The sequence below is a fragment of the Salvelinus alpinus genome, chromosome 2 (genome assembly GCF_045679555.1).
Source record: "Salvelinus alpinus chromosome 2, SLU_Salpinus.1, whole genome shotgun sequence".
In the NCBI taxonomy this organism is placed as follows: domain Eukaryota; kingdom Metazoa; phylum Chordata; class Actinopteri; order Salmoniformes; family Salmonidae; genus Salvelinus; species Salvelinus alpinus.
The window spans coordinates 125792544-125814172 of record NC_092087.1 but is presented as its reverse complement, the minus strand read 5'-3'; the positions used below and the strand labels follow the sequence as shown (position 1 = coordinate 125814172).

Genomic DNA, 21629 nt, shown 5'->3' with positions numbered 1-21629 from the left:
AGCGACCGGCATGGCCGATTAATTAGGGCCGATTTCAAGTTTTCATAACAATCGGTAATCGACCTTTTTGGATGCCGATTATGGCCGACTACATAGCAATCCACGAGGAGACTGCGTGGCAGGCTGAACACCTGTTACGCGAGTGCAGCATCAAAAGGACCTTGTGGCTGCAAGGAGCCAAGGTAAGTTGCTAGCTAGCATTAAACTTATTCTAGAAAAAAACAATCAATCTTAACATAATCACTAGTTAACTACACATGGTTGATGATATTACTAGGTTAACTATTTAACTATTAACTGTAGCTAGCTAGTTCGTAAAATGATGTAACGTTGACAGAATCTACCTGAGAATGTGTGTATTTTCATTAGCTTGGTTAAGTTATGCTTGCTAGCTATATTTGCAAGCTGAAAATAATTGTTATTCATGTCTCTGTTATTCATGTTTCTTCTACACAGTATCTAACAAAGATACATTGACAGGGGAGATCACCGTGAGGGCTGCCTGTCACAGGTCCACGAGGAAGAGTGAAAAGCCGCACAGCATGAGAGTAGGGAAAGGCTATAGATAGCTACTAGGGACCTTGTTAAACATCTCCTGTGAGACACTGTCATCATGGTCAAAATGTGTTGGAGACAGTGTCAACGTTTAATCTTATCAGTAAATAGATATTGTAACGATACTCGTCTGGTGAAGGAGAAGAGGACCAAAATGCAGCGTGGTAAGTGTTCGTCATAATTTAATTGAAAAACTGAACACTACACAAAATAACAACGAGGAGAAAACGAAACAGTTCTGCAAGGTGAACAGACACTACACAGAAAATAAACACCCACCAACCAAAATGGGGAAAACAGGCTACCTAAGTATGATTCTCAATCAGAGACAATGATCGACAGCTGCCTCTGAGAACCATACCAGGCCAAACACAGAAATACAATAACATAGAAAAAAGAACATAGACTACCCACCCCAACTCACGCCCTGACCAACCTAACACAAAGACATAAAAAAGGAACTAAGGTCAGAACGTGACAGATATTAATGATGGGTCCCAATCCCAATTTAGAATTGCCCACTTAACAGGTTATTTGGTAAAGATCTGTTGACGCAGTGTTTGGTAATTGTGTTACTGAGACACATTGTATTCCTGTATAGTTAAATGAGCCCCTAGTTAAGAAGACTAGACACTACTATGTTTATTGTTATTTATGGGCCGCGTCATTCTTGTTTCTCACTTCAGTCACTTCACTTATCTTCACAGATGGTGTTAAAGCACTCTGTACCAGTGATAGTGGTCCAAAGCCACTGCTCCTGTGTTGCAGGAAGTGCTCTGTGCAATCATCTGGTGGCCCTTCTTAACCAGACAGCGCACTACTCTCAACTAAACATTCCTGCTGCACCACCAGTTCACAGCTGCACAGACTCGTTGGCACAAGACAGCGTTGGCACAAGCCAAGAACACTTGTGAGTCTATCAATATCTATTAAAAAATGCACCTGAAAAGTATTCAGCCTATGTAACAGTAAATCCTTGTTAATTAGGGTGTGAAGCCAGGTCCGGTTGATGGAATAGAGTTCTGTAAACCTACTAACTCGTGTGCTGATGGAATAAGGTAAGTTGGAGATTCCTAGAATGGAAACATTTTAGAAAACATTTTCTTGTGATTGTATCCAGATGATAATGACAAATGTTTGGGACAAAGACTGGGGGTAAATATATCATCTATAAATCTGTATATTTGAATTCATTTTATTTGAACTTTCGGGCTTGTGCTGTTTCTGGAAAAGTTACATGAGTCTTTGTCATAGTAATCTCTCCAACCTGATGTTAAGGTTTTATAATGTTTTGCAGAAGTTCTCTCTACAAAGCACTCAATGGATACATGTCTGACATGGACCTTCTCTCCGTATCAGAAACGTATGCCAACTTTTCTCCACTTACTGCCCCTCTTGTGACAACAATGGAAATGTCAGCTGACGTGCCCCTGGTTGAGTCCGCCTTAGGACAGAACACTGCCGGCTTGCACTGGCCCAATCAGCTTCCACAGCCAAAGACCCGTGAAATTGTGAAGATTGCCAATGCCACTTCTCCACCAATACTTCCATTAGATGGCTACAGGCTTCAGGCTTCCTAGTGTGCTTACGTCCTTAGCCATCAGGAGCAGTTCCACCTCAAGGCATTAGAGACAACCTACGAGATGTCACACAAAGTCCAGGTTGCTACAAGGGAGCAGAGCAGCAGCCCGGAATGGCAAGGGATCTGGTATGCAGACCATGGAGATGAAGAGGGGTCTAGCCATGGAGCCAGTGGCTGTACAGGAGTACTGCACACTGAAGAATGTTAACTTCTACAGTAGAATAGATTTGTTTAAAAAAAATTATTTCAGCAAATGTTCAACAGTTCAGTTAATCAATTACACATCTCTAACATTGTATTCAATCTTGCATTCTGGCTATTCTGTGTTTACTTGATTTCTTTCCCCCACCCACCCCTGTTACTCATTGCCTAATTAAAGCCAATACAAGCTCCACACAAACGATTGATACATGTCGTAGATAAACAAATGATTATTTTGCTGCTAGCAAATAAACACATGTACATTTACACCGGCTTGGCCCATGCTCTCGACCGGATCAGAGACGGCACAGTCCATAGGCAGCGCACCTTGTTCTTCATCCCCCTCAGTCAGAGCAGGAGGTTTCAGTCTTCTTTCCCAAACACCAGGTCTCTTTTGAATGTGCCAGTTCCACGCGAAGACAGTAGGAACAACACCTCTTTTTAGGTATTGTCGCTCAACAAAGTCACTTTTGACGAAATGTGTACTACACACCTTTGTGTGTTTGGTGACAGCAAAGTTGTCACGACGTACTGCCACCAACCACCTTTTTTTGAGCCTCTACATCGACCGGGAAACGATGGATTTGGAAGAAACTGAACACAGAGGCAATGAACAATGTTCATTAGCACCTCCTTCGCGGGGCTGTAATTTAAACGTAGTCATTGCGAACTATTTCAGTCAGAAATGCATCGACGATAGCTAGTAAGCTAATGATAAAAACAATAGCAGAACTCGCTCCGGAAGTCATCAACCCGATCGGAAGTAAATTAGAACGTTGGAGGCGGTATAATGCATAGAGCCTATTAATTTGCCAGAATTTTACATAAATATGACATAACATTGAAGGTTGTGCAATGTAACAGTAATATTTAGACTTCGGGTTGCCACCCGTTTGATAAAATACGGAACGGTTCCGTATTTCACTGAAAGAATAAATGTTTTGTTTTCAAAATGATAGTTCCGGATTTTACCATATTAAGGACCAAAGGCTTGTATTTCTGTGTGTTTATTATAATTAAGTACATTATTTGATATTTGATAGAGCAGTCTGACTGAGCGGTGGTAGGCAGCAGCAGACTTGTAAGCATTCATTCAAACAGCAGCTCTTAGCAATGCTGGGATGCACAACGCTGTTTATGACTTCAAGTCTATCAACTCCCGAGGTTAGGCTGGCAATACTAAAGTGCCTATAAGAACATCCAATAGTCAAAGGTATATGAAATACAAATGGTATAGAGAGAAATAGTACTATAATTCCTATAATAACTACAACGTAAAACTTAACTGGGAATATTGAAGACTCATGTTAAAAGGAACCACCAGCTTTCATACAGTATGTTCTCATGTTCTGAGCAATGAACTTAAACGTTAGCTTTTTTACATGGCACATATTGCACTTTGTAACGGCTGTTGGAAGGAGAGGACCAAGGTGCAGCGTGGTAACTGTTCATAGTAAATTTAATCAAATAAACTGAACACTAAATGACAAAAAACAACAAAGAGAACGACCGAAACAGTTCTGGCTGGTGTAGACACACAACAGAAAACAACTACCCACAAACACAGGTGGGAACAGGCTACCTAAGTATGGTTCTCAATCAGAGACAACGATTGACAGCTGCCTCTGATTGGGAACCATACCAGGCCTAACACATAGAAAAGGACAACATAGAACAAAACATAGAATGCCCACCCCAACTCACGCCCTGACCAAACCAAAATAGAGACATAACAAAGGAACTAAGGTCAGGGCGTGACAGTACCCCCCCCAATGGTGCGGAGTCCGGCCGCAAAACATGAACCTATAGGGGAGGGTCTGGGTGGGCATTTCACCGCGGTGGCGGCTCCGGTGCGGGACGTAGACCCCGCTCCACCTCTGGCTTGGCCCACTTAGGTGGCGCCAAGGGGACCCTCGCCACCAACCCCGGACTGAGGACCCTCGCAGCGGGCCCCGGACAGGAGGGAGACTCTGGCTGCTCCGGACAGGAGGGAGACTCTGGCTGCTCCGGACAGGAGGGAGACTCTGGCTGCTCCGGACAGGAGGGAGACTCTGGCTGCTCCGGACAGGAGGGAGACTCTGGCTGCTCCGGACAGGAGGGAGACTCTGGCTGCTCCGGACAGGAGGGAGACTCTGGCTGCTCCGGACAGGAGGGAGACTCTGGCTGCTCCGGACAGGAGGGAGACTCTGGCTGCTCCGGACAGGAGGGAGACTCTGGCTGCTCCGGACAGGAGGGAGACTCTGGCTGCTCCGGACAGGAGGGAGAGACTGGCTGCTCCGGACAGGAGGGAGACTCTGGCTGCTCCGGACAGGAGGGAGACTCTGGCTGCTCCGGACAGGAGGGAGACTCTGGCTGCTCCGGACAGGAGGGAGACTCTGGCTGCTCCGGACAGGAGGGAGACTCTGGCTGCTCCGGACAGGAGGGAGACTCTGGCTGCTCCGGACAGGAGGGAGACTCTGGCTGCTCCGGACAGGAGGGAGACTCTGGCTGCTCCGGACAGGAGGGAGACTCTGGCTGCTCCGGACAGGAGGGAGACTCTGGCTGCTCCGGACAGGAGGGAGACTCTGGCTGCTCCGGACAGGAGGGAGACTCTGGCTGCTCCGGACAGGAGGGAGACTCTGGCTGCTCCGGACAGGAGGGAGACTCTGGCTGCTCCGGACAGGAGGGAGAGACTGGCTGCTCCGGACAGGAGGGAGAGACTGGCTGCTCCGGACAGGAGGGAGAGACTGGCTGCTCCGGACAGGAGGGAGACTCTGGCTGCTCCGGACAGGAGGGAGACTCTGGCTGCTCCGGACAGGAGGGAGACTCTGGCTGCTCCGGACAGGAGGGAGACTCTGGCTGCTCCGGACAGGAGGGAGACTCTGGCTGCTCCGGACAGGAGGGAGACTCTGGCTGCTCCGGACAGGAGGGAGACTCTGGCTGCTCCGGACAGGAGGGAGACTCTGGCTGCTCCGGACAGGAGGGAGACTCTGGCTGCTCCGGACAGGAGGGAGACTCTGGCTGCTCCGGACAGGAGGGAGACTCTGGCTGCTCCGGACAGGAGGGAGACTCTGGCTGCTCCGGACAGGAGGGAGACTCTGGCTGCTCCGGACAGGAGGGAGACTCTGGCTGCTCCGGACAGGAGGGAGACTCTGGCTGCTCCGGACAGGAGGGAGACTCTGGCTGCTCCGGACAGGAGGGAGACTCTGGCTGCTCCGGACAGGAGGGAGACTCTGGCTGCTCCGGACAGGAGGGAGACTCTGGCTGCTCCGGACAGGAGGGAGACTCTGGCTGCTCCGGACAGGAGGGAGACTCTGGCTGCTCCGGACAGGAGGGAGACTCTGGCTGCTCCGGACAGGAGGGAGACTCTGGCTGCTCCGGACAGGAGGGAGACTCTGGCTGCTCCGGACAGGAGGGAGACTCTGGCTGCTCCGGACAGGAGGGAGAGACTGGCTGCTCCGGACAGGAGGGAGACTCTGGCTGCTCCGGACAGGAGGGAGACTCTGGCTGCTCCGGACAGGAGGGAGACTCTGGCTGCTCCGGACAGGAGGGAGACTCTGGCTGCTCCGGACAGGAGGGAGACTCTGGCTGCTCCGGACAGGAGGGAGACTCTGGCTGCTCCGGACAGGAGGGAGACTCTGGCTGCTCCGGACAGGAGGGAGACTCTGGCTGCTCCGGACAGGAGGGAGACTCTGGCTGCTCCGGACAGGAGGGAGACTCTGGCTGCTCCGGACAGGAGGGAGACTCTGGCTGCTCCGGACAGGAGGGAGACTCTGGCTGCTCCGGACAGGAGGGAGACTCTGGCTGCTCCGGACAGGAGGGAGACTCTGGCTGCTCCGGACAGGAGGGAGACTCTGGCTGCTCCGGACAGGAGGGAGACTCTGGCTGCTCCGGACAGGAGGGAGACTCTGGCTGCTCCGGACAGGAGGGAGACTCTGGCTGCTCCGGACAGGAGGGAGACTCTGGCTGCTCCGGACAGGAGGGAGACTCTGGCTGCTCCGGACAGGAGGGAGACTCTGGCTGCTCCGGACAGGAGGGAGACTCTGGCTGCTCCGGACAGGAGGGAGACTCTGGCTGCTCCGGACAGGAGGGAGACTCTGGCTGCTCCGGACAGGAGGGAGAGACTGGCTGCTCCGGACAGGAGGGAGACTCTGGCTGCTCCGGACAGGAGGGAGACTCTGGCTGCTCCGGACAGGAGGGAGACTCTGGCTGCTCCGGACAGGAGGGAGACTCTGGCTGCTCCGGACAGGAGGGAGACTCTGGCTGCTCCGGACAGGAGGGAGACTCTGGCTGCTCCGGACAGGAGGGAGACTCTGGCTGCTCCGGACAGGAGGGAGACTCTGGCTGCTCCGGACAGGAGGGAGACTCTGGCTGCTCCGGACAGGAGGGAGACTCTGGCTGCTCCGGACAGGAGGGAGACTCTGGCTGCTCCGGACAGGAGGGAGACTCTGGCTGCTCCGGACAGGAGGGAGACTCTGGCTGCTCCGGACAGGAGGGAGACTCTGGCTGCTCCGGACAGGAGGGAGACTCTGGCTGCTCCGGACAGGAGGGAGACTCTGGCTGCTCCGGACAGGAGGGAGACTCTGGCTGCTCCGGACAGGAGGGAGACTCTGGCTGCTCCGGACAGGAGGGAGACTCTGGCTGCTCCGGACAGGAGGGAGACTCTGGCTGCTCCGGACAGGAGGGAGACTCTGGCTGCTCCGGACAGGAGGGAGACTCTGGCTGCTCCGGACAGGAGGGAGACTCTGGCTGCTCCGGATTAGAGGGTGACGCTGGAGGCTTCGTGCCATGGATCACCACTGGAGGATTCTTGCCATGGATCATCACTGGAGGCTTCGTGCCATTGATCCTCACTGGAGGCTTCGTGCCATGGATCATCACTGGAGGCTTCGTGCCATGGATCATCACAGGAGGCTTCGTGCCATGGATCATCACAGGAGGCTTCGTGCCATGGATCATCACAGGAGGCTTCGTGCCATGGATCATCACTGGAGGCTTCGTGCCATGGATCATCACTGGAGGCTTCGTGCCATGGATCATCACTGGAGGCTTCTTGCCATGGATCATCACTGGAGGCTTCTTGCCATGGATCATCACTGGAGGCTTCTTGCCATGGATCATCACTGGAGGCTTCTTGCCATGGATCATCACTGGAGGCTTCGTGCCATGGATCATCACTGGAGGCTTCGTGCCCTGGATCACCACTGGAGGCTTCGTGCCATGGATCATCACTGGAGGCTTCGTGCCATGGATCATCACTGGAGGCTTCGTGCCATGGATCATCACTGGAGGCTTCGTGCCATGGATCATCACTGGATGCTTCGTGCCATGGATCATCACTGGAGGCTTCGTGCCATGGATCATCACAGGAGGCTTCGTGCCATGTATCATCACAGGAGGCTTCGTGCCATGGATCACCACTGGAGGCTTCTGGCCATGGATCATCACTGGAGGCTACGCTCTGGGAGAAGGCACAGGACTCACCAGGCTGGGGAGACATGCAGGAGGGTTAGGGCTTAGCACAGGCACAGAACTCACCAGGCTGGGGAGACATGCAGGAGGCCTTGTCCTTGGCCGAGGCACCGGATGCACTGGACCGTGGAGGCGCACTGGCGGTCTCGAGCGCAGAGGTAGCACAACTCATCCTGGCTGGATACTCCCTGTAGCCCGGCAAGTGCGGGGAGTTGGAACAGGCCACACTGGGCTGTGCTGGCGAACCTGGGACACCGTGCGTAGGGCTGGTGCAGTATACCCCGGGCCGAGGAGACGCACTGGAGACCAGATGCGCTGAGCCGGCATCATCCCTCCTGGCTCGATGCCCACTCTAGCCCGGCCGATTCGAGGAGCTGCGATGTAGGGCACCGGGCTATGCGTGCGCACTGGGGACACCGTGCGCTTCACCGCATAACACGGTACCTGCCCAGTCACTCTCTCGCCATGGTAAGCACGGGGAGTATGCTCAGGTCTCCTACCTGAGTCCGCCAATCTCCCCGTGTGCCCCCACCCCCCCAAAAAAAATATTTGGCTGCCTCTCGTGCCCGTTACCTCGAGCCAATTCCTCGTAGTGTCGCCGCTCCGCTCTAGCTGCCTCCAGCTCCTCTTTCGGACGGCGATACTCTCCCGGCTGTGCCCAGGGTCCCTTGCCGTCCAATATTTCCTCCCATGTCCATTTCTCCAGATCGCGCTGCTCCTTGTTACCACGCTGCTTGGTCCGTTTGTGGTGGGTAGTTCTGTAACGGCTGTTGGAAGGAGAGGACCAAGGTGCAGCGTGGTACGTGTCCATATTTATTCAAATGAACACTGAAATAACAAAAATAACAAAGAGAACGACCAAAACAGTTCTGGCTGGTGCAGACACACAACAGAAAACAGGAAACAACTACCCCCAAACACAGATGGGAACAGGCTACCTAAGTATGGTTCTCAATCAGAGACAACAATAGACAGCTGCCTCTGATTGGGAACCATACCAGGCCAAACACATAGAAATACAAAACAAGGACAACATAGAACACCAGACATAGAATGCCCACCCAAACTCACGCCCTGACCAACCAAAATAGAGACATAAAAAGGATCTCTAAGGTCAGGGCGTGACAATATACATATGGACGAGCGATGTCAGGGCGGAACAGACTAAGATACAGTAGAATAGGGAGTTCTAGGGAGTTTTTCTTAGCCACCTGCATTGCTTGCTGTTTGGGGTTTTAGGCTGGGTTTCTGTACAGCACTTTGAGATATCAGCTGATGTAAGAAGGGCTATATAAATGCATTTGATTTGATTTGAATAGTATAGAATACAGTATATACATATGAGATGAGTAATGCAAGATATGGAAACATTAAGTGAATGAGAGTATAGAAAACAGTAAATACATATGAGATGAGAAATGCCAGATATGTAAACATTATTAAGTGACTAAGATACCGTAGAACAGTATAGAATACAGTATATACAAAGGAGATGAGTAATGCCAGATATGTAAACCTTATTAATGTGACTAGTGTTCCATTCCTTAAAGGGGCCAGTGAAATCTTTATTATTATTATTTTTTTTTTTTTTCTCCCCAATTTCATGATATCCAATTGGTAGTAGTTACAGTCTTGTCTCATCGCTGCAACTCCTGTACAGACTCGGGAGAGGCGAAGGTCGAGAGCCATGCGTCCCCGGAAACACAACCCAACCAAGCTGCACTACTTCTTGACACAATGCCTATCCAACCCAGAAGCCAGCCGCACCAATGTGTCGGAGGAAACACTGTACACCTGGCGACAGTGTCAGCGTGCACTGTGCCCGGCCCGCCACAGGAGTTGTTAGTGCACGATGAGACTAGGATATCCCTGCCGGCCAAGCCCTCCCCTAACCCATGGGTCTCCCGGTCGCGGCTAAAGTGGCCAGTGATTTCTAGTATATGCCTATAAGCAGCAGCCTCTAATGTGCTAGTGATGGCTGTTTAACAGTCTGATGGCCTTGAGATACAAGCTGTTTTTCAGTCTCTCGGTCCCAGCTTTGATGCACCTGTACTGACCTCGCCTTCTGGATGATAGCGGGGTGAACAGGCAGTAGCTCGGGTGGTTGATGTCCTGATCTTTTTAGCCTTCCTGTGACATCAGGTGCTGTAGGTGTCCTGGAGGGCGGGTAGCTATCCCCTTTAATGCATTGAGCAGAACGCACAACCCTCTGGAGAGCCTTGCGGTTGCGGGTGGTGCAGTTTCCCTTGATGTTGGCCCATGTTGACTCCAATGCTTCCCACAGTTGTGTCAAGTTAGCTGGATGTCCTTTTGGTGGTGGACCATTCTTGATACACTCGGGAACCTGTGGTGCGTGAAAAACTCAGCAGCGTTGCAATTCTTGACACAAGCCGGTACGCCTGACACCTACTACCATACCCAGTTCAAAGGAACTTCGATTTTTTTGTCTTGCCCATTCACTCTCTGAATGGCATACACACAATCCATATCTCAGTTGTCTCAAGGCTTAAAAATCTTTAAACCTGTCCCCTCCTCTTCATCTACACCTATTGAAGTGGATTTAACAAGAGACAAGGGATAAGGGATCATAGCTTTCACCTGGATTCACCTGGTCAGTCTATATCATGGAAAGAGCTGGTGTCCTTAAAAATTAAATTAGTTCAACCAGCTTCGTACACTCAGTGTATAAAGTTTGTATGTGAAAAGTAATTCTAAGATGCATACGTTAGGATTTTCTGGACTCGCATCACTCGCGCCACAGAGGGATGCTCACGGTGCTCATGATAGCAAATGCGCAGATCAGATACACCACAGGATACAGATACACCATTAAAGGGATACTGCAAGATTCTTGTTCTACTCACCCAGAGTCGGATGAACTTGTGGAAATAATTGTTATGTGTCTGCGTGCAGTACGAAGGGAGTTAGTGTTCGTTTTGCAACCCAATGCTAACTAGCGTTGGCTAGCGCAATGACTGGAAGTCTACAGGTACAGTAGCATAGCTCTCTCACAGTATCCCTTTGAAGGTGTTTACATGTTCCAATAATTTGAAAAGATTGCAAATAAGATGTTTTAATAGGTTTACGCTTACTTCGCTCATGAGTACGCCGATTAAGATAATCAGAGAAAGGTGTTTACATGACTAATGCTAAACTGAGTATTGCCATAATCAGTTTAATATTGAATTATTTGTGTGCATATAAATATATTCTCTGTCCACAGGAGGTTGGTGAAACCTTAATTGGGGAGGACGGGCTTGTGGTTATGGCTGAAGAGGAATCAGTGGAGTGATATAAAATACGCCAAACACATGTTTAATGCCATTCCATTTGCTTCATTCCAGCCATTATGAGCCATCCTCCCCTCAGCAGCCTCCACTGCCTCTGTCACCCTAAGCTTGTTCATTTGGGGGTTTAAGTATATGTTTTGTTACACGTTCTGTGACTAATGCCTTTGTATAAAATCTCAATATAAATGTGTTTGTTAGGTTGGTTGATACTAACAATATCTCACTCTACAGAGCTTGTCTTTGCCAAAGAAATTCACTGGGGATAGAGAAAAAGTCAATTTCATCAGTTTTGTCAAACTCAGCTATGACAAAAAACGATATGTCCAGACAGCGAGTGACCCAAGGGTAAGTTTCCTGTAAAAAAAAAAACTTTCTTCAACAAAGATATAAATATTTATTGAGCAAAGATTCCCAAAAGCATCAATTTTGGATGTATTTATTTGCTCATTAGGATAACTCTTCAAGCTTCCACCAAACACAGGTAATTCAATTTGTGGAATTCAACTGATTTACTGTATAAGAATTGTTTTTAAATTGCTTGTTCCATCGTCACTCATTGTCTCAAAATGTATTCCTCCAGATTGATGTCCAGGCTGAGATCATCATTCCTCCACAAACAGAGCTGATAATGGGGACAGGAATTGGAGGAGGACTCTTTCTCCTGATCATCATCACAATGGCCATGTATATGGTGAGTATTAATGCTGCGACAGAAACTTTAATTGTGCATTGTAAGGACCCACACTTTGATTCACATTCTTCACATTGTTTTTCCTTTCTACTCAGCTGGGATGTTTCAAGAGAAAATGGCCTGTTGATAATGAACAGGAAGATGGGAAAGAAGGGGGAACAGTGTGAGCAAGAGCTACAGCCTGAGAGTGGAGCAAAGGACTCAAACCTTCTCCTTGACGACAGTCAAACAGAAAACAATGGCTTCCCCATTAGTGAGGTGGTAGGGGCGGGACCAAAAGAGAAACAGGATGTGTCAGTCAGAAGCAGGCTAATGGAGTAGAGAAACTCTTTTCATGCCACTTCCATATGGAAGGGACTTTTAATAGCAGGTTAGGAGAACTTACGCAGCAGGTTAAGATAATTAATGCAGCAGGTTAAGATAATTAATGCAGCAGGTTAGAGAAAGGAGTAGAGATCCAAGCAAAAAAACTCAGATAGAGATGAATTGTTAGATTAATTAATATAGAGTCTGACCTGACCACAAAACCATGCATATCACTCAATATGTGATTAAGTCTGAAATACATTTTCAAAAATAGATGTTTCATGGACATTGATGTTTGAATAAAATGTGACCAAAGTGATTCAGTATTATACATAATATATACTGTTTCAATGTTTATGTCAAGGTAAACCTTTTTATATTTGTATGATTGCTGTAATGTCATTAATTTAAATGACTATGTTCTTGCTAGAGAAATGTACATTGGCAAAGAGCTTAATTATTTTATGTATTTCACATTATAATGTAAGATGTACACTATATATACAACAGTATGTGCACACCCCTTCAAATTAGTGGATTTGGCTATTTCAGCCACACCCGTTGCTGACAGGTGTATAACATCGAGAACACAGCCATGCAATCTCCATAGACAAACATTGACAGTAGAATGACCTTACTGAAGAGCTCAGTAAAGCATATCCATAACATGATGCAGCCACCACCATTTCTTGAAAATATGACGAGTGGTAGTCAGTGATGTGTTGTGTTGGATTTTTTTTCTCAGTATTCCTTAAGTGCCTTATTTCAAGGAGAATGCATGTTTTGGAATATTTTTATTCTGTACAGGCTTCGTTCTTTTCACTGTCATTTGGGTTAGTATTGTGGAGTAACTACAACATTGTTGATCCATCCTCAATTCTCTCATATCACAACCATTAATAATTAAACTCTGTAACTGTTTTAAAATCACCATTGGCCTCATGATGAAATCCCTGAGCAGGTTCCTTCCTCTCAACTGGATGGACGCCTGTATCTTTGTAGTGACTGGGTGTATTGATACACCATCCAAAGCCTAATTAATAACTTCACCATACGCAAAGGGTTTTATAATTTTTTACACATCTACCAATTGGTGTCCTTCTTTGCGAGGCATTGAAAAATCTCCCTGGTCTTTGTGGTTGAATCTACGTTTCAAATTCACTACTCGATTAAGTGGCCTTACAGATAACTTAAGTCATTTAGGCTTGCCATAACAAAGGGGTTGAATGCTTATTGACTAAAGACATACATTTTCTACAAACAAACTTCCACTGACATTATGGGTGGTGTGTGGAGATCAGTGACACATAATCTCCATTTAATCCATTTTAAAGTCAGGTTGTAACACGTGAAAAAGTAAAGGGGTGTGAATACTTTCTGAAGGCATGAAAACCTTTACTTTCAGTTGTACATTTTACTTGTTTTATTTCAACTTTAAGTGGGTAGAGTATACAGGGGAAGTACTGTATATTCAATATATAGTGTATTTGTTCATTGCACTCCAATGTACTTTTGAGTTACTGTAAATACTAAGTTGAGAAAAATTCATGATCAGATCATAAAAAACAATTAACATGCAAAAGAAACAAAAACTATGAACAAACGTTTAATCGTAATCACAGCCAAATCCTGAAAAGGCTCAACATATAATATACCTTACTATAAGGAGGGAGAACCAATACATGCACATTTTTTGTATAACATTTTCCTAATGGGAATAAGGACCAGTTGACTGTAATAACACTCCATTGTTCCCTCATCGAATAACAGGAAATGTAGTTGGCAGGAGTGGAGGAAGAGAGAAAGGGTAAGGTGTTACTAGTTTACTGGCTAAGTGTTTCAGTATGTTACTTTCTGCTTTAATCACATTCAATGAACATGATTAATTATGTCAAAAAAACATTTCAACATTTTTGTGAGCTGTATGCCTCATCTAACGTAAAATCCCCAAACAATGAATCACAGAGACAGGCTGACTATTTATCAGTACCATTAGCTGTTGCTAAGTAAAGATATCAATATGAGTAACACTGTTTTCAAGTGGGCTTAAGGGTTTTGTGGTTTCCACGTAGCTAGATAACAGTCACAATGTCAAAATTGCTATCATAAAAATTAATTATGGACTAAATTTAAAAATGGGCAAGGTTTATGACTTTGTGGCTGTGTTAAATAGTGAAAACTAGGTTTTGCGCAATGGTTTCCTTCAGCATTTTACACAATTGTGCAATTAATTCCTCTTCTGATAAGTGATGATTATCACGGTTCCAGAAACACTAGAGTGAAAGCATTCATATTAAGGCTTAAGTGTTTGTGTAGTTCTTTAGGTGTGTAGTCCATTGACCGACATTGCATACATGATGAGCCATATTCCAAATGCACTTACTGCAGTGGTGTCAAAGTCTTAAAAAGGTCTGGCAGTGTTTTTTTGTCACGTAAGTTTGCTCTTTTGCTCCTCATCTGTCCATACTGTCGCTTTGGTTGTACGTCAGTGTGAGGTGGTCATCCGTACCATCGCTTGGATTGGTAGGTTGTGAAAGCCGGGGGTACCGACCTGGAACGGACTCCTACCTGAATTACTGAAGGGAGTGAGATACTCTCCTGCAGCCTCCTGGGAGTTTGAGTCCTGTGAGGATGTCTATGGCCTGATTTTGGCAGGGCTGAAGAGTCCAACTGCAGGACCTGATGTTCTCTCAGTAAAGGGGGAGGCCCGAAGGAACCGAGGCCTGGGGATGGAGGGAGAGGGGAGAAAGAGGGGAGAGATCCTCAGGGATCAGACCAAGTCCTGGGCGTGGCAGGGTGATGTCAACCTGGAGATGGTGGCGAGGGTTGCTGAGTGGCACACAAGGTACTAATGATTCTAATACAAAATACAATCGCACATCTGAGCAATCTTATTTGCAGGTGACTAATGATTCTAATGGAATCGCACACTCTCCAACTCCTCAACCTCCTCCTTAATCCCCCTCCTCTCTGGAGAAGGGTGTAATTGCGGCCCTCAATTTGGGGCGTTCCTGCATGTGGGCATTCCAGCATCTGCAGGAACCCGTCTTTATTCTTTTATTGGTATTTTTTTTTAGGAAGGACTCCGGTACACAGGCAACACCGCAATGTCATTCGCCGCTGCCTGTCGAACACTGCTTTCCCGCAGTTCGGTTAACGTTACAGCGAGGCCATCTGTGTCTGTTTATTTACTACATAACTTCCTCCCAGCTTTGATATAGAGAGGGGTGGGGTGGCTGGTATATCTGTTACATCTGCTATCCAATGCATCAACATATTACACATACATTTTAAGCTAAAACATTGCACATGAATTATATGACAATGATGACATAGCCTAAACGAAAAACTTGAGTAATACTTTTTTTTCCGTTTTGACCCACATTTTAAATGTGGGTCAGGGGAGGTTGTCTGGCTGATGGGGCCTGCGAAGAAGCTGTGAAAGGGTTTTTCCACTGGCTTATCAGACAACTCAATGGCGTCCTTAGGACCTAATGTAGCGCTGGGGGAATCTGGTTAGTTCTGTGTTGGAGGGTGGGGAGTGGTGGTCTGAGTGATGGGGCCTGCAAAGAGGCTGCGAAAGGGTTTCTCCAGGGGCTTGTGGGGCTCAAGCACAGGCTTGACTGAATAAGAACCTGGTTCCTTACGGCCTTGGAAGTTTACTGGGGGACTCTGGAGGCCTCTGACAGGGAGGACAAATCTGATTTAGAATATATTCTTGTCTTCCAGGATCTTAAAGATCTCATCACAAACATCAACCATTTGAACACGTATGGAGATAAGATGAACTGGGTACGGGATTGATTATTCATACTTTACTAGTGTACACACTAGGACAGACCCCATTTAGTCGACTGATCGATTGTTTGGTTGATAGGTTGCTGGTCGACAGCTTTTTTTAGTCGAGCAGTCGCAATTTAATTTAAAAAAATGTCATGGCACATGAGACACCAGTCTGATTCGCTCCTGTCTCATTGGACTAATCCCATTGTGAGGGCCACAGGGATGACAGTGTCACATCTGCTCCTGCCACGCCCTCTAGTGTTCATCCGGTGTCTCCTTGACCTGCAGGCACTCCCCCAGTACACCCTCTCTCTTCCTCTCTGTGTGTGATTGTGTGGTTGGAGACAGGTGTACTGGAGTCGATTTCTGTTTTTCCAGAAATGGATACTGCTTTGGACCTGACACTGTTTGTGAGAGTATTCCTTAGGCTTACAGTATGTGTGAAGAAAATGTCTTGTTAAGGGCAGTGTGACTTAGACGCACAAGGCGCGTCTCTCTTTTCAGAATGCACCAATTTGTGCACATTCATTGTTTCGTAACTTCTTTCTGTGAATTGTTTGCCCTTTGATTGTTAGTGTCTATCAATTCTCCATTACATATATCCACTGGCGTAACGCCGTTTCTCGACTGGATTTACCACCGTAGATAAAGCTGAGGAGACGGCGCCGCAGAAAAGGTGTGAGAGTGCGGAACAGACAGAGACAATGCAAGCCTTACCTTCCGTCTATTATCATGGGGAACTTGCGCTCACTGCCCAACGAGTGAGATGAGCTGTCCGCAAACAAATGGGACTTTCGTGATGGGAGCTTGTTTTGTTTCACAGAAACTTGGCTTGGAGAGGATACACCTGTTGAATCAGTAACTTAGGACGGGTTTTCTCTCGTGCGCTTGGATAGACTGCCACAGTAAAGGTAAAAAGGTGGGGGGCGGAGTCTGTTTTTATATCAACACCAGATGGTGTAATGCTGGACATATCACAATCAAAAAGACATTATTCACTCAGACCATCCTACCTTCACCGTGAGTTCACGGTGCCATGGATAGTATACAGGCAATCTGTTCTCCCAAACAACAGGCAATTTGTTAAATGCCCCACTTGTAATGATAAGACTATTGACTTGTTGTATGCTAACGTAAAGGACGCATACTTATTCAGTGCCCTCTCCCCTTTAGGGCAGGCTAACCACAATATGATTCACCTCCTACCCACGCACAGAACAAAGCCAGAAGCCCAAAACCATCATGGTACGGAAATGGTCACAGGAAAGCTGTGAAACGCCGAGGGGATGCTTTGAGTTTACCGTGTGCAATACATTCATTGATGCCTCTGGTGGTCATATAAACCTTCTATTCAACATTCTGACTATATCAACTTCTGTGTGGACAATGTCGTTCCACAGAGAGCTGTGAAGTGCTACCCAGATAACAAACCATGTATTAAAATAAACACTAAGTACACACTCACTATGAAACAAACAAGCATTCCTGAGGTGTGACATTGTCAACGTGGAAGGGATACAGAAGGAACTAAAACAAATGATCTGGGCTGGTAAGAAGTACTACAAGAACAAGATGGAGCAACAGTTTGCTCGCACCAACATCGGGGAGGTGTGGAAGGGGATGTAGCTCGTAACTGGATATGCTGGGCGTTCAGCTGAGGGAATTGTGGAGGCACCAGCTAATGAGCTCAACCAGTTCTTTGCACGCTTTGACTGTGATTTCTCCACAGAAAGACTTACTTTATATCTGGTATTAGTTGTTTAAGTTGACACTGAAAGCGGTGTTCCGTCCCCAAAATGTAATCAGAAAAATATACCGCACCGAATCAAACATGTATTAATACCAAAATAACATGGAAATCAGGCAAGCACGCAATTTAATAACACATTTTAGTATTTTATTTTTGCTAAATATGTGATGCTCTGCCCCACCTGCCCTAAATGACGGATCACCACGGTGTACAATGCATCTCATTCTTCAGTTGTGATACAATTTAAGGATCCTTTTATTGGTTTTTCTTAGAAAATAAATCCACAATTGTTATGTAAAGATTTTAGTGCATACAAACTTAACGTGTGAACTAGGTCATTGTAGCCTAAATATGACATTGGTACACTGTTGAGCTTTTGTAAATCCTGCACAGTAGGCTATATGATTATTTATTCTAGATTTAAATGTAAATATGTTGATGTGTATATATTTTCTCCCTCATCTGTCGTTTGTTGGCCTCTTGGTATAGGTGTAGTATAGGTGTAGCCAAAGAGGATACGTGTAGATATTGATATACATTACCCCAAAACATTCACTCCTCCCATTTGTCATTTGATGTATTTTTGTAAATTGTATGTAAATCTCCTTAGATAGGTTGATATGCTGTCTATTTGTTTGCAACTATGTATGTGTGTCCTCAGTATCTTGTCTCATTGTCAAACTAGTGTCTGTCAATATAGTTGTATTTCTGTATCACAATAAGTTGGGGTGGATGTATGCGCAACAAAAAGTTATCCTTCAAACATGGGAAAGGGTGGTGCCTGGTGGCGGTGTAAAGTAAATCATCACAAACTATGAAATACTGATATTCATTGATTTGCACAAAATTACTCTCAATGTAAATGCAACTCTTATTGGCATTGAAAATGTGTTCCTTTATGTTATTGAGCTAGCTTAAAGTTGCACAGATAATTAGCCTTTAACATTGAAAATGTGTTCCTCTACGTTATTAAGCTAGCTTAAAGTTGCACAGATAATTAGCCTTTAACTCAACAGGCTACTATGGTCTTGTGGCACCCAGGGGTAGCACTGTCTGTGTGACCCTTTGTCATACTGACAACACACAGAAATACTCCACGTGTCAGAATTCTGCAATTCCTCTTGTCTGCAACATTAGGTGGATCCTGTTACAAAAATAAGAAACCCACCCAGTCATAACACTTGGTATGCCCACGGGTTACTCGATTCCCACGGGGGACCGGTATGAAAAAAGTAGGAAAATGTATGCACTCACTACTGTAAGTCGCTCTGGATAAGAGAGTCTGCTAAATGACTCAAATGTAAATGTGACAATGTATCCAGTATAGCATAAAATCCCCACAGGGAACAGAACAGAATTTTAAGCAAAACAAACACACAAAAAGCAAAAGAATATAGTGGAAAGACAGGATGAAAATCAACCAATCAAAACAACCAAACCATTCCAAGCTGGTCCAGAGTCTATAATGTTTTTTGTACTGTTATTATGATGAAACTTACCACAAATAGCAACAGGCAAAGAGAACGTTCTGCGTAAAGTTCAGTAATCAAATGTTGGGTAGGATGGGGGTTTCATTCGGGGAAGAGACAATACTAACAAAAACGTCTAGATGATGTGTAGATAGTTCAAACAGAAGGGAAATGTTGCAATCCACAGAGGACATCCTCTGAACTTTGCACTCTGCAACACACTGCAATAAGCTGTGCACTGACAGAACAAACACACAAGGGGTTTCCCAACACTTATGTAAAAATGCATTGTATTATTTCTTATATTTTATATTTAACCTTACTTGGACAGGGAGTCTTGTGGAGACCAAGGTCTCTTTTGCAAATGAGGCCTGTAATTACAAAGATAGACACATCAAATACAATTACAAAATGCAAAACTGCACAAACAGCAAACATGAGGGTATTGAAACTCAGCAACAGTTCACACTGTATGTGTCAGTGTCAAACGGATGTCACTACATAGCCAAAGAGCATTGTGCGTAAAAAAGTACCTTACCCCTTCCTCTCACAGACTATTTGTGTGCTGAGCTGTCATACTCTACTCTACTTCTCAGGCTTCTCACATTTTCCAAATGTTGTTGTTACAAAGTGGGATTCAAATGGATTTAATTGTCATTTGTTGTCAACGATCTACAAAAAATATGCTGTGATGTCAAAGTGGAAGGGAAATTTGAACACTTGTAAAACCTTACTGAAAAATGAATAACTAATATATCTAGTTTAGAAAAGTATTCCATCCTGAGTCAATACATGTTAGAATCACCTTTGGCAGCGAATTACAGCTGCATGTGAGTCTTTCTAGATACGTTTCTAAAGAGCCACACCTGGATTGTGCAACATTTCCCCAGGATTATTTTCTAAATTCTTCAAGCTCTGTCAAATTGGCTGTTGGTCATTGCTAGACAACCATTCTCGGATATTTAAGTCAAAATTGTAGCTCAGCCACTCAGGAACATTTACTGTCTTCTTGGTAAGCAACTCCAGTGTAGATTTGGCCTTGTGTTTTAGGTTATCGTCCTGCTGAAAGGTGAATTAATGTCCCAGTATCTGGTGGAAAGCAGACTGAACCAGGTTTTCCTCTAGCAGTTTGCCTGTACTTGCTCTAATTTGTAACATTTTTATCCTGAAAAACTTAATGATTACAAACATACCCATAACATGATGCAGCCACCACTATGCTTGAAAATATGGAGAGTGGTACTCAGTAATGTGTTGTATTGGATTTGCCCCAAACATAACACTTTGTATTCAGGACAAAAAGTTCATTGATTTGCCACATCTTTTGCAGTATTACTTTAGTGCCGTGTTGCTAACAGGATGCATGTTTTGGAATCACAGCCATTAAACTCTGTAACTGTTTTAAACTCGTGCTGAAATCCCTGAGCGATTTCTTTCTCCTCCGGCAACTGAGTTAGGAATGACGCTTGTATCTTTGTAGAGACTGGGTGCATTGATACACGATCCAAAGTGTAATTAATAAGTTCTCCGTGCTCAAAGGGTTATTTAGTATCTGCTTTTCATTTCATGTTTAGCCATCTACCAATAGGTGGCCTTCTTTATGAGGCATTGTAAAACCTCCCTGGTGGTTGAATCTGTGTCTGAAATTCACTGCTCGACTGAGAGACCTTACAGATAATTGTATGTGTGGGGTACAGAGATGAGATAGTCATTCAAAAATCATGTTCAACACTATTATTCCATGCAACTTATTATGTGATTTGTTAAGCACATTTTTACTCCTGAACTTAATTTAGACTTGTCACAACAAAGGGGTCGAATACTTATTGACTCAAGACATTTCAGCTTTTCATTTTTAATTAATTTTCACATAAACTTTATATGTTCAAATTCATAATCAAATATGCTTCCAAAAACAGCAGAAGAACGTTTATTTTGATTGGTGATTTTCTGCATTTATCAGAGTGCCATAAAGTAGCCTAATTTCAGATGGATCCATTTAAACAGGATTATTAAGGAAATTGTTCTTCTAGCAAAGCATGTACATGTTTTAATTAACTGTTATCTTAATCTGAATATCAACAATAATCAAATTATTGTGTGCATGTAACCGTACTCAATTTGGGGTATTGTGTGTATGCCAGTAAAAAAATAATTTAAAAAATATATTTAATACATTTTAAATTCAACAAAATGTGGAAAAAGTCAAGGGGTGTGAATACTTTCTGAAGGCAATGTACATCCACATTCTCACCCAAATGATAGTGAACTACCACAGCTACTTGTGGGGGTGGATACACCTCATATAAGAAGAGGCACACAGGAAACAAAGTGCAGGAAGACGAGTAAGTTTCATTTGCAAAGGTTGAGTGTTGCAATATTTTCCTCACTGCATGCTGGTGAACAAAGTGAAAGAGAAGATGTCCAGGCAGGGATCCCTCTGCCTGCTCACCTGCATGGCAGCCATGGGTAAGCGCTGACTATCAGGATTTCACTCAACTCAATATTCAATTACATATTAAAAGGGGTTGGACAAAACATCATCAGCTCA

General features: G+C 45.5%; 1 protein-coding gene and 3 long non-coding RNA genes across 5 annotated transcripts in view; 2 read left to right on the top strand and 2 right to left on the bottom strand.

Moving 5' to 3' along the window:
* Positions 1–712: 712 nt before the first annotated feature.
* On the bottom strand, positions 713–3080 carry LOC139568636 (uncharacterized). Its single transcript, XR_011673637.1, has 2 exons — positions 2601–3080; positions 713–2348 (listed from the first exon to the last, which is right to left on the bottom strand). It is a non-coding gene; the product is annotated as an uncharacterized lncRNA (long non-coding RNA).
* On the top strand, positions 2695–13130 carry LOC139568634 (uncharacterized). Its single transcript, XR_011673635.1, has 5 exons — positions 2695–2783; positions 11013–11424; positions 11531–11560; positions 11660–11770; positions 11866–13130. It is a non-coding gene; the product is annotated as an uncharacterized lncRNA (long non-coding RNA).
* A 354-nt stretch (positions 13131–13484) lies between these two features.
* LOC139568635 (uncharacterized) lies at positions 13485–17120 on the bottom strand. Its single transcript, XR_011673636.1, has 2 exons — positions 16577–17120; positions 13485–14799 (listed from the first exon to the last, which is right to left on the bottom strand). It is a non-coding gene; the product is annotated as an uncharacterized lncRNA (long non-coding RNA).
* A 4279-nt stretch (positions 17121–21399) lies between these two features.
* LOC139568632 (integrin alpha-L-like) overlaps positions 21400–21629 on the top strand; it is a 36203-nt gene continuing 35973 nt past the window's right edge. For both annotated transcript variants that reach the window (XM_071390585.1, XM_071390584.1), the window contains exon 1: positions 21400–21547. In XM_071390585.1, the coding sequence (XP_071246686.1) occupies positions 21472–21547 (76 nt within the window). In that variant the 5' untranslated portion in view covers positions 21400–21471. The remainder of the gene's footprint in view (positions 21548–21629) is intronic.